Below are 12,354 nucleotides of genomic sequence, written 5' to 3' on the forward strand. Positions count from 1 at the left end.
TCTCGCGCAAGCAACCCTTTGTGAAAGAAAGTCCCGCTATCCTCTGACAATGAAAAAAAAAAAACTTTTGGAACCCGCAAAGGAGGCGAGTTTTGGTAAAAACTAGCTTTAGTGTGTGTAACAAAAGCAAAGGAGAGTAAAACATTTAGGTAGTTGAACATCGACTGTCGCCAAAGTCAGACAATTTTTTTTATGAGAAACTGAGAGTTGAACTCATATCTTCATACATACATAACTTCAGCAGTAATAATAGAGCTAATTGTTATTTGGATATCTGTTATATAAAGATATTTAATTCTGAAGAACTAAATTTTATTTGGCTATAGTGACATAAATTTATAGCTGAACATGTCTGACAAGTAAACGAATATCAGTTTAGCATACCAAAAGTGAAAACACTGTGTGTTCATAGCTGAACTTCATTTTTACAGCAGTGAATTGTTATTTTATTAAACACAAGGCATATGACTGAGTTAAAGATGCCAGTGTGTTTTATCAGCAGTTTCTCTGAAACTAAAACTTAATTCTCAATAGAAGACAAGAATTAAAGACAGTGACTCCCAAAGAAGAAGGATAATTGGACCTCTCCCGGAGAATCATCTGGAGTGAAGTGTAATTACAGTGACTGTGCATTGAAATATCTTGCTTAAACAGTTTAGTGACAGTGAACATTTGAATTTGAGAGAGATCTCTATTATTATTTTTGTTAAAAAAAAATCATTTAAGCAGTTATCAAGTTGATAAGTGTTTCCCTTACGTCAAAAATATATCTATTGAATATCTAGTGTGTATATATCTATATATATTGCGTGTGGTGTTGTTGTGTGTTCAGTAGTGAAATTAAAAATAAATATGTGTGCATTTTCTAGAAAGTGTGTGGAGTTTTTAATTGAATACTTAGCCGCAGGGTGAGTACAAAATAACTTTAATTTTTTTTTTTTTTACTTTTCAGGCATTTCCGGATATGTTGTGTCTGCCAGATCTAACTAATGCAATTTGATGATAAATTCACATTTTCTTAATATTAAGATAATATCTGACGTAAGTCAGAGTTTCAAGCAGCATTACTGTCCCTAACGGGGCAATGGGACGTTAATATAGAACTCATGTTTACAGGAATGTAAATTCTCACTTTATTTGTAATTTGGCTCTACCGACACTAATTTTTGTTTTTTTTTATATATTTGGCGAAATCTAAATTTTATTAATTATTTACAACATTTACATATCATTTTCATATGTCGTACATTCCTGTGGTGAGAGGGTGAGATGGGTATTGAAAGCACCTCCCACCTGTCTCATGCTCTTCACAATGTGGAGGAGGCGTGCTACTGGCATTTAAGAACATAGAAGTGATTCAGGTTATCTATACCGATCTGAACATGGATGGCATTCTTGTGAAAGTAAAAATTTATTCAAAGGCTGTTTACATTTGCGCTGTGTATATTGAACCGGACTCCAGTATCTCTCAATATGAATACTACTTCTTTCAATTTATTGAAGGCAATTGTGAAGTAGGCAGCACCGTTCTCATAGTGAGGGATATGAACTATTCTCAAATTAATGGAACGCAATTTTCTTTTCTTAACTTGACAGGCAAATATCGGCATTTATATAATTTCCTATTGTATTATGACCTAACATCCCTTAATAATGTGTGCAACAGCTTAGGAAGAACATTGGACCTCGTAGTCTCTAACCTTGAGAATGTTACTGTAGAAAGAGAGCTGCATCCTCTCGTAAAAGAGGACATGCACCATCCGTGCCTTCTCATAAATATATTGTGTAAACGGGCAATAAAATCGAAATTTGCGACTTTACAAAGATCTACATGAAGTTAACTGGTTAAGCCTGGGAACTTACCGGGATGTAAATAGAATGGTGGACCAATTCTACGAAATGATTTATGACGCTTTTTGCAAAAGTATTCCCTTGAAAAAAAAGTCTACAAAAACTTTTCCATGTTGGTTTACAAGTAGTATAATAGAAAAAATAAAAAATAAATCGTACCACCGTGCTTTTTGGCTGCGGGGAAAGGGGAATTGTCAATATCAATACAATGAATTTTGTAAATTGCGGAAGGAAGTGAAACAGGAAATAACAAGGGAGTATAAATTATTTATTTTAGAAACGGAAATTAACATACAGGAAGACCCAAAATAATTTTGGAACTATATTAAGAGTAAAACGCGACATCTCTCTTCTGGGCCATTGTTGTACCAGGGACGTAGCAAGCCTGAGCTAAAATGATGAGATTGCAAATACTTTCGCACACCATTTTCAGTCTGTATATCGACTAGCGTCGTCAACTGATGATACCGGTAGTAGTCATTCATTTGGTGACAATATTGATAATATTACTATGTTAGGCTCCTTTTTTTATATCGGAGATAACCATAGAAGAGATTGAAAGAGCAATCAGAAAATTAAAATCTAATAAATCAATGGGAAATGACAACATTCCTCCATATATTGTTAAAGCATGTATTGATATTTTCAAATATCCTCTAAGTATAATATTTAATTGTGCAATAAAAAAAACAATGTTTTTCCTGACAAATGGAAGCACTCAATACTTTGCCCAATTCCAAAATCGGGAAAGTAAAACAATATTGAAAACTTTCGGCCTGTTGCAATTTTACCCGTATTTGCCAAGATATTTGAAAGTGTCCTATATATTCGAATACTAAATCATGTGCGCCCTGCAATCTCGGTATATCAACATGGATTCTTACACAAATTTAGGTATTATTACAGACTTTATAGCTTCTTCTAAGGACAGCAATGGTCAAGTAGATGTTATATACACTAATTTCAGTAAGGCTTTTGACACCGTACAACATGATTGTTTTACTACATAAATTAGCTTTATTTAACTTTAGTCCTGCTATGGTCAATTTCTTTTCCTCTTATTTGCATAACCGTAAACAGTCCGTTATCTATAAAGAATTTCTTTCTAAAGAAATAGACATGATTTCAGGAGTTCTGCAGGGATCGAACTTGGGGTCTTCTCTTTTTACTTTTTATCAATGATCTTCCGTGTTGTATTACAAATTCAGAAAAACTACTGTTTGCAGACGATCTCAAAATATATGCCAAAATCAAAACACAAGAAGACTTTTATTTATTACAACAAGACCTAAATAAGGTAATGAATTGGTGTAAGGTAAACAAACTTCAGATGAATGTAGATAAATGTGTGTCTGTGACGTTCAGTAGAAAAGAGTTTTCTTGCGAATATTCGTATTCCATTGGTGGGGTAAATTTAAATAAATCGAACTCAGTGAAAGATTTGGGAGTAATATTTGATCATAGGTTAACATTTAACCAACATGTAGATAAAATAACTAATGAAGCCTACAGGAACCTCGGATTCGTAATTCGAATGAGTAATGAACTTAGAAATGAGATGACATTGAAGACTCTTTACTTTTCGTATGTTAGGGCTAAATTAGAATATGCATCAGTTATCTGGAATCCATACTTAAAATTTGAATGCCAGAAAGTTGAGCAATTACAAACTAAATTCTTGAGATATTTTACCTACAAAAAAACCGGTCTTTATCCAGAATTTGAGCACTATACCAATCTTATTGATAATTTTAAATTCAGGACGTTAGAACCAAGAAGAACACTAACTGACTTAATTTTTCTCTTTCGACTTCTGCATAATAAAATTGACTGTCCAACTCTGTTACAAAATCTATTTATTCAAGCCCCATCCCTCAAAACGCGTGCAAAAAATAATAATATATTCTTTTGCCCGAAAGCACTGACAAATATACTATATATGTCACGTACTTGGAGAATTAGTGCTGCTTACAATGCAATAAGTAAAGAGAATGTGTTTTTGGATATATTCAGTAACAAAGAGCGTCACTTCAGGAACCAAGTTTTGGAAATCCTATGATTCATGGCTTATTTGTACACTTAATGTATTTTATTTGTCTTGTCTTGTTATTATGTATTTATTTATGTATGTATTTAAACTTATTTATCATAATTACTCTTACTGGTTAACTGGACATAAACACTAATGTTAACCTTCTGTAACTGGAGTTTTATACTCTGTTGAGAGTACAAATACAGATAAATAAACAAACAAGTAATCCATCTTAGAGACTCTTCACATGATTCGGTAAGTGTATGGCGATACTGCAGTGAGTCGTTCGAGGTTGTTTTGAATAACGCGTGCATTTCAAGAGCGAAAGAACATCACTGGAAGACGAGGAGAGTTCAAGACTACCTTCAGCGAGCACAACACCTGAAAATGCTAAAACTATTCACCAACTTGTGCTTGAGGATGGTCGAAGAACAATCCACAACATTGCTTACATTGTCGGTGTGTCATAGGGAACAGTGCAGTCACTCCTCACGTGTGATTTAAACATCCGCCGTGTTGCTGCCAAGTTCGTCCCCAAGCTGCTGACCCAGGAGCAGAAGGAGCACCATGTCGTAGTCTGCCAAGAATTCCATCAGCGTGCCGTGGATGACCCGTCCTTCATTACCAATGACGAACCTTGGGAGTACGGGTACGATCCTGAGACAAAGTAACATTCTTCACAAAGGAAGAGCCCATCGTCACCACAACCGATCCAAAGGCGAGGGAGGTTCGCACCTCGACCAAGTGCATGCTTACCGTCTTTTTCAACATTCATTCATCTTATTTGAATATACAGATGGTGATCAGAAAAATGGAAACACCTGTAGCTGGCAACACGTCAGATGTATGGGTTGGCAGTGGTGTCGTGGCGCCCGCAGCGCCGGACCGCTGGTGGTGGTGTGTTAGGTCGGTCTCCATACTACGTCAGGCGCAGTGGAACAGCAGTGTCCAGTGGCTGCAGCAGACGGAGGTAGTGTAAAATGGGAGACCTCTCAGATTTTCAAAGAGGGCAAATTGTTGGTGCGTGGTTATGTGGAGTGAGTGTGACGGCAGTGGCTACTGTGTTAGGTGTGTCGCGTGGGACAGTGTCGAAGGTGATGACGGCCTACACAACACACGGGAAAACTACATCGGGGAAGCGGAACAGTGGGCGGAAGAAAATCATGAGTGACAGGTCACGCCGGGTATTAAAGCGCATTGCCACGCAGAACCGTCGTGCCACTGCGGAGCAAGTGACGGAGGAACTCAATCAGCACCTCCCCCACTCTGTTTCGACAATCACAGTCCACCGCGAATTACATGACATGAACTTACGGGGTCGTGTTGCACGGGCCAAACAGCTCATCAGGGACCATAACGCTTTCGCACGCCGCAAATGGTGCCGCGACCATGCAACTTGGACCATTGAGGACTGGAAACGTGTGATATGGTCGGATGAGTCATCCTTCACCCTATTCCCAACCACGGGCCGTGTTTATGTGTGGAGAACGCCCAAAGAAGCTTATGATCTGCAGTGTCTCCGCCCAACTGTGAATCATGACGGCGGCTCGGTGATGCTGTGGGCCGCCATATCATGGTTTTCATTCGGCGCTGTGGTCACACTTAGCGGACAAATCACTGCCAACGATTATGTCGCAATTTTAGGAGACCACTTGCATCCTATGGTCCGGATGTTGTTCCCGGACAATGACGCCATCTTCCAGGATGATAATGCACCCATTCACACAACTGGCGTTGTTGCAGCGTGGTTTGAGGAACATCGGGATGAAGTTCAACACCTCCCCTGGCCCGCCCAATCCCCAGATCTCAACATAATTGAACATCTGTGGTCTGTCTTGGAAACACGACTCGGCGACGATTTCGACCTCCATCCTTTCTCACAGAACTAGCCGATGCCCTGCACGAGGTATGGTGTAAAATTCCACTTGCTACCATTCACGACCTCTATGCCTCCATCCCACGTCGCATTAAGGCTGTTCTGAAGGCGAAATGTGGACCGACACCATATTAATCTGGTAAGTTGCAATTTCGTTCAGGTGTTTCCATTTTTCTGATCACCATCTGTACATATATATTCAAATAAGATAGGCCTTCGACTTCGAAACATTTATATCATTCTTGCATAAAAGGACATAAGGATTGGAGAGGAATCAAAACTATTATCCGCTGTAACATTTGGGGATACAAGCTTGTTAGTAGTAACATTAGACTGAAAGCAGACTATTGGTCTAATACGAGGTAGTATCAAAACGTTTCGAGACTAGTTCTGTTTATAAGGAAGTACTTTATTTATCTACGTTTACACACTGCCTGAAAGAATTGTTCCATATATATATATATTTACTGGTGCACCCCCCACCATCCCAGACACCAAAATAAACCTTCCTAGGCTAGCCAGACATACATATTTCAAAAATAAAAGCCAATCAGAGACTTCAAATTCAATTATTCACGCTTTAGAACGGAAGTTATAATACAGTAAGTTGTAAAAAAATAAAATAAAAAAATGCAGTTTTCTCCAGTTATTTCCTTTCAAAATTGTGTGCGTGTGGGAGGGGGCAAGGGAATATGCGGAGGTCGCAGAACCACGTGCAATAGCGGCGGAGTCCTCTTCACAGGTGGCCGGTTTCTAGCTGCTCGTGTCTGTGTGGTGGACCGAGGACTTTGTGCCGCATATTTCCGTATAATACAATTCGCAGTGTTAATGACCAACACGAAAACTACACATTGTACGTTACAACGATGTGCGACGCCGTGAACTTAGCATTGGAAAGGGCCGCAATGAACCCCTCCCAGAATCTGTTCAGTTTTGGCGGCATCAGACTATGAGATTGCACGTGCACATGCCTGGTATAGTTGCACTTTGACTTCGGCTGAATATAAATGAATGAACCTTTGTACCTCAGAATTAATGACATGGAGACAACTTCATAATGTTATTTCACAAAAACAAACTGTTTCATAACAACGGAATGAAAATATTCAAAATTTATGAATTGCAAGATGAGTTTATGGCAGATAATAGTGAATCTATTTCTGATTTAATGTGACAGTATTCCTGCTTATCATAACGTACAGAGTTAACTTGTCCAGGAGTGTTCTATTCTTTCTCCAATGGAAGTTACGTTAAAAAAAATCGATTTCTTTTATCTCCAGTATGTGCATACATTTATTAATTTGAAATAAAAAATACAAATTGTAACAATCAGCCATTACTGTAAGATTGCCATTGAGTTATCTCATTACAGTGATTTTAAGTTGAATAATTTCGCACCTAAGATTAGCTCATATCCTTTTGTTACTAGAATTACAGACATTACAAATATAGTATAAAACGTATGAATTGATGTGATGTGATGAATCTCTCACGGGTAATTTTTGCAACCCTGTACCGTACTGATTATATTTAGAAGCACAAGTTTCTTCTGGCAGCAGTCTTTTCACTTTATTTAGCGTTTGAGACTGTGTCCAACAAGAGGCTGCAAGTGAGACTGATCAATCATCAGTGCATACTTAGAGTTCTTTTTGTAATAATATTCAGACACTGAATGATATATTATACAAAAATGATTTTATAATATACAGGGTGTTTCAAAATAACACAGACAACGTTTGGGAGGTGATTCCTGACATCAAGATAAGAGAAAAAGTATAGACCAGTCTGGATGCAGAAATTCACCATTTCGGTGTTATAGGCTACCGAAAACATGAAAAATGAACTTTGAAGGTCCATAGCTCCACTACTATGGGACCTACTGTAGTCGAGTCAAGGCTTTGCTTAGGAACTAGTACGTGCGCTATCCAAGTATCTATGTTTGAGAATCCTGCGGTACTTCCGCAACAATTATTATAGAGGTATTTGGTAAGTACTTCAAATTATACGCCCATAGCGAAACTCACTCTATAAAAATTGTTGCGTGAATATTGCAGGATTCTGAAACATGGATATTTGGATAGCGCACATATTAGTTCCTAAATGAAACCTTGACCCGACTGCGGTAGGTCCCATATATTTGAGTTATGGACCTTTAAAGTGTTTTTTTTTTCTTCATGTTTTCAGCAGCCAATAACTTCGAAATGACGGATTTCTGCACCCAGGTTGGTCTGTACTTTTTGCCTTATCCTGATGTGGAATCACCTTCTCACCTGCAAAACGTTTCGGTGTTCTGAAACATCCTATGTATATGAAATAATAAAATCCCATCATTTCAATCCAGGTGCTAACTATGTGCAAAAATTCATTTCAAATGGTTCACCCGTTTTTTCCTGATGATGAGGCTGGCAACTTTAAAGGCATTTTTATATATAAAGAAAGAAGGAAAAAAAAAAACAACAAAAAAACAAAAATTCCCCTTCCCTCATTAAAAGCGGAATTTCCGAAAACGTTCTCACATAGTTGTTTTAATAAGGAGTTTATATACCAACTTTCATATTCGTAACATGTCTTTAATCGTGAGGAATTTCGAGATATTATCTTTTTACATCATCACATCTTATTACAATAATTGTGACTCCCATCGTTTTTTCTTCCCTTCTAGGGGAAATAAAAAACGGTTAAACGCGTTTCTTATTATTATAAATGGGGAGTTCATATACCATTTCATGTTTCTGCCCTTCCGAGATTCGAAAATATGGATATTTTAGTATATAATAATTTCCACCCCTATTGCCCCCTTCCTCGTCGAATTTCTAAAAATCCTTCCTTAGTGGTATCCTGCCAAAATTTTGAATTTTCTAGCTTAAGTGACTTGGCCTGGGTGTTGAACAGTCAGTCACTCGCTCACTCCGGACGTATTCTTTTGACCTCTTTTTATCACACTATATTGTGTTCTCCCATCGATGAAAACGAAGATTGTCCATTGAAATTGTATGGTCAAATGACTGATAAGACGTTTTAGGTGGGTTTTTTTTATTTATTTATTTATTTATTTTTTTTAATATTTGAATTATGCGCCCAACAATCTCGTTAAGTTGTATTTAACATTTGTTTATCTTTTCAGTGCAACCGCCATTGGAAAGGAGAAGCAACAGGAAGCTTGTGTGCTCCGCTGTGTGCATCTGACCAGGTGAAATCCTTCAGCTGCTATGCATTTCACGCTGGAAAAGAGGCTGTGTTCTCTGCCGAGTGGGAACGACGCAGAGTAGTGATTAAAGCATCGCGCGTAAGTTCTTTGACTGAATCCAAAACTGTACCTTATTGGGTTGACGATAGTGGAGAAAGACATTACCCTTCTGAACAAGAGTTCGAGAGTATGCTGAAAGAAATGATCGCATCAAAACTTAACATCACAGCAACTAAAGACCAACTCAAAAGAATCGGACGTCTGAGTTACCGAGCGGCTCAAAAGGAGACGGTGCTTCGACATGTGGAAATGGAAAATATCTGGTCGCTTATACAGGACAATGAATTCTTATGCACAAAATTGTATGCGGAGCATGAAGTGTTTCCGCAGTTACTTGGGACATGTGGCAATTTCTTTGCCGTGGAATATGTAGATCCGCTCGCTTTCCCGTCTCTCTTGTCCACAGACAGTTACCAGAATTGGGGCGGAAGAGTGAAATTGGCCGTAATGATGATGGAACTTCTGGAAGAACTAGAAACAAATCTTCCGGAACCGTTTCATTTGTGTGACGTAAAGATTAATCACTTCGGACTAGTTGCCGGTGGTATGCGTCTCAAATACTTGGATCTTGATTCAGTTTTCCCGCGATCCATCATCAGTCAGTTTACTGCTGATGGTAGTCGATGCACAAAACATGAAGACTGCGATTTCTTTGATTGCCGCTCAATGTGTAACTTGCTTACTAATAGGTGTGATTACCCAGTCACGAATAACAATCTTCAAATTGTTTGTGAAAAACTTTTTCTTGGGTGGACGTTATCAGGCTCGGTAATTGTCCCTGGGCTGCTAATGTCTCAGCATACGTCACCCTCTTTGGCTTCACTGCTTCGTTTGTGCGCAAATCCTAGAACAGAGAGTGGTAGTCCGCGTTATGCAACGGAAGAGTCTATCAAGAAAACGTTGTATACTACACTTAGTGAAATGGATCAAATTATGTCCAATGAGTAAATTTTTGGGGGGAGGATGAGGAGGAGGGGGATAGTGTGGAGTTTCAGTACAACGAATATGTTTTCAGTTATTGCTTTATTACCCTTTTTCAAACCGTGGGTCGCATCTTTCTGGGACTCCGCAGTGGATTAGAAAATAAGCTTATTCGTTGTGAGAGTTCTACTGCACAACTGACAAATTTATTGGCATCCAAGATTATTGATAATTGTGGAATAACGTTAGGGTATCCTCAATCTTAAAATGAATTGCTTTGCACAAAATTTTGCAGTAATACAAAACTACACAAAAATATCTTTATTATCATGTTGGTATACAAAATCTTGTGAGAGCTGCTTCATCGTAAATGGTTATATTCACGTTCGGTATACGATACTTGGTGGGAGTACATGTATTGCCTCAATGCTAACAAGGAAATATAAACTTTTAAATAATGATCATAAAAGGAAAAGAAGGAAAATCTTGAAAATGTTTTTGTGGCCTGTTTTTGTATGAAAGAGAAACGAAATTCAGGTTCAGGCCAAGGTAGTCGAGGATTAAAATATTTTGAAAAAACGGCTACTCTATGTGACTCTAGTCATGTTATGATATTAAGTTATGTTTTAATTTATGTGATACAAATTTCAGTTTAAATGCTGCTAATTTAGATTTTATATATATACCTATTTTATGGACTATAAATAGACGCACTTTTTTTTCGAAAAATTACCTCCAAAATTCCGGTGCGTTTTACACTCGAAATTAATATAAAAATGTCCAGTGTCTGATTTAAAATTCTCGCCAGTCTTAAAAATGGTCATATATTCGATGCCGCCGCGAGAAGCCTATCTCTATCTGGCAACATTGGATTCATCTGGCAACAGTAGAGGTCTGCACGGGCCGGAATTTTTAGCCCGAGCCTGGCTCTGCCCGTGAATTTCTAATGTGAAGCCCGACTCGAGCCCGAAATATGTTTTAGCCTTTAGGCCCGAGCCCGGCCTGAGATTATATGACAATCAAATGAGCCCGAATCACATAAACTTAATAACTCAAAATTCTATTTTTATTTACAGCAATGAAAGGTTTAATTTTGCAGTTGTGCTTTAAAAGTTCTCCAGAAAGAACGGTCTGATAAATAACAATGTACACAGGGTGTCTATCGGTCACGAAAGTCACGAATATCACGAAAAAATCACGAAATCAGAAAACGGTCATGAAAGTCACGAAATTTAGCTTTTGGGTCACGATTTTTTTAACTGTACAAATGTAAGTACAGATTGGAAAATTTCGTTCTATAAAACGTCAAAATTCATCACCAAAAATGTGTATGGTCGGCTTTAGACGCTGCCAAATCGCAAGCAAAGTACGTTTCTATCGCATGGATGAAAATTCGGCCTAATTCGCACCCAAATTTGCTCTTGAAAATGTTAGGAAATTTTATGATTTGGTGAAGAAAAGGTCACGAAAAAGTCACGAAATTTCATTTTGGAATTTTAATAGATACCCTGGTACAGTATATATACAAAGCTAGGCCCGAGAAATATGGTTGTATATTTACAAATTTATTGCCCGAGCCCGAAGTGATCTATGCTTTGTAGGCCCGAGCCCGTGCAGACCTCTAGGAAGCAGCAATGCACCGATGCGACGAACATGAGTTGCAGAGATTCAGAAGCGTGCTAAGACTGTATCCCTCCCGCCATCACAAATCCAGAACCCCAGACTAGAATATACAGAGCGTAAACTCTGCGAAAAACTGGAAACAAGGCGAACCGTAGCGCCTCTAACCAGTCGCGACGATGGAACTAACCAGTCGATCTGTTACGGTATTTTTTTAAAATGCTTAAAAATTAATAGTCCATAAAATAAGGTATTTTGTGTGTACAATCAGCGACAAAAGTTCTTTTCGTTTGGTAAAATTTATTTTGTAAATAACGGTGGTAGCGCTGGAACGTACAGAAAATTATATTTATTCTCTTTAATTTACTGAAAGCTGTACTCAAATTGCGCTTCCATTCTGAAGTTATTTAAGAATCTAATTTCATCAAACGGAAAGAACTTTTGTCACTGACTGTACAAACCAATGTTGCTTGTGCTCCCTAGTACCATTTCAAAGGAACGCACAGCTGAACAATAGTGTGTTAAGCTAAATATTAAATTAAAAATAAGTTATTATTTAGTATATATTTTTCATTAAAATAAGAATAGCTTTTTTTTTTTTTAAAAAAAAAAAAAAACTTTTCGAAATCCTTATCACGCTTGAACGCAATATCATTCCATGTCAACAGCCACTGTACTCTTACAGTACGTTTCAGAGTTTATATTTAATACTCTGTTTCAGAGTTTATATTTAATACTCTAATAATATTATGTTTAGTAAGTAATATGTACAATTGTCTATGCAACGCAGCTTGTTTGTGTGTTTTG

General features: G+C 37.7%; 1 protein-coding gene across 1 annotated transcript in view; it reads left to right on the plus strand.

The window, feature by feature from the left end:
- The window catches only part of aln (divergent protein kinase domain 1C), a 56,775-nt gene extending 44,632 nt beyond the window's left edge, over positions 1 to 12,143 (plus strand). The window contains exon 2 of the mRNA XM_081746130.1: positions 8,884 to 12,143. Coding sequence (XP_081602256.1) covers positions 8,884 to 9,954 — 1,071 coding nt within the window. The 3' untranslated portion in view covers positions 9,955 to 12,143. The remainder of the gene's footprint in view (positions 1 to 8,883) is intronic.
- Positions 12,144 to 12,354: the final 211 nt, after the last annotated feature.

The sequence above is a fragment of the Thermobia domestica genome, chromosome 18 (assembly GCF_964235325.1).
Source record: "Thermobia domestica chromosome 18, izTheDome1.hap1.1, whole genome shotgun sequence".
Taxonomy (NCBI): domain Eukaryota; kingdom Metazoa; phylum Arthropoda; class Insecta; order Zygentoma; family Lepismatidae; genus Thermobia; species Thermobia domestica.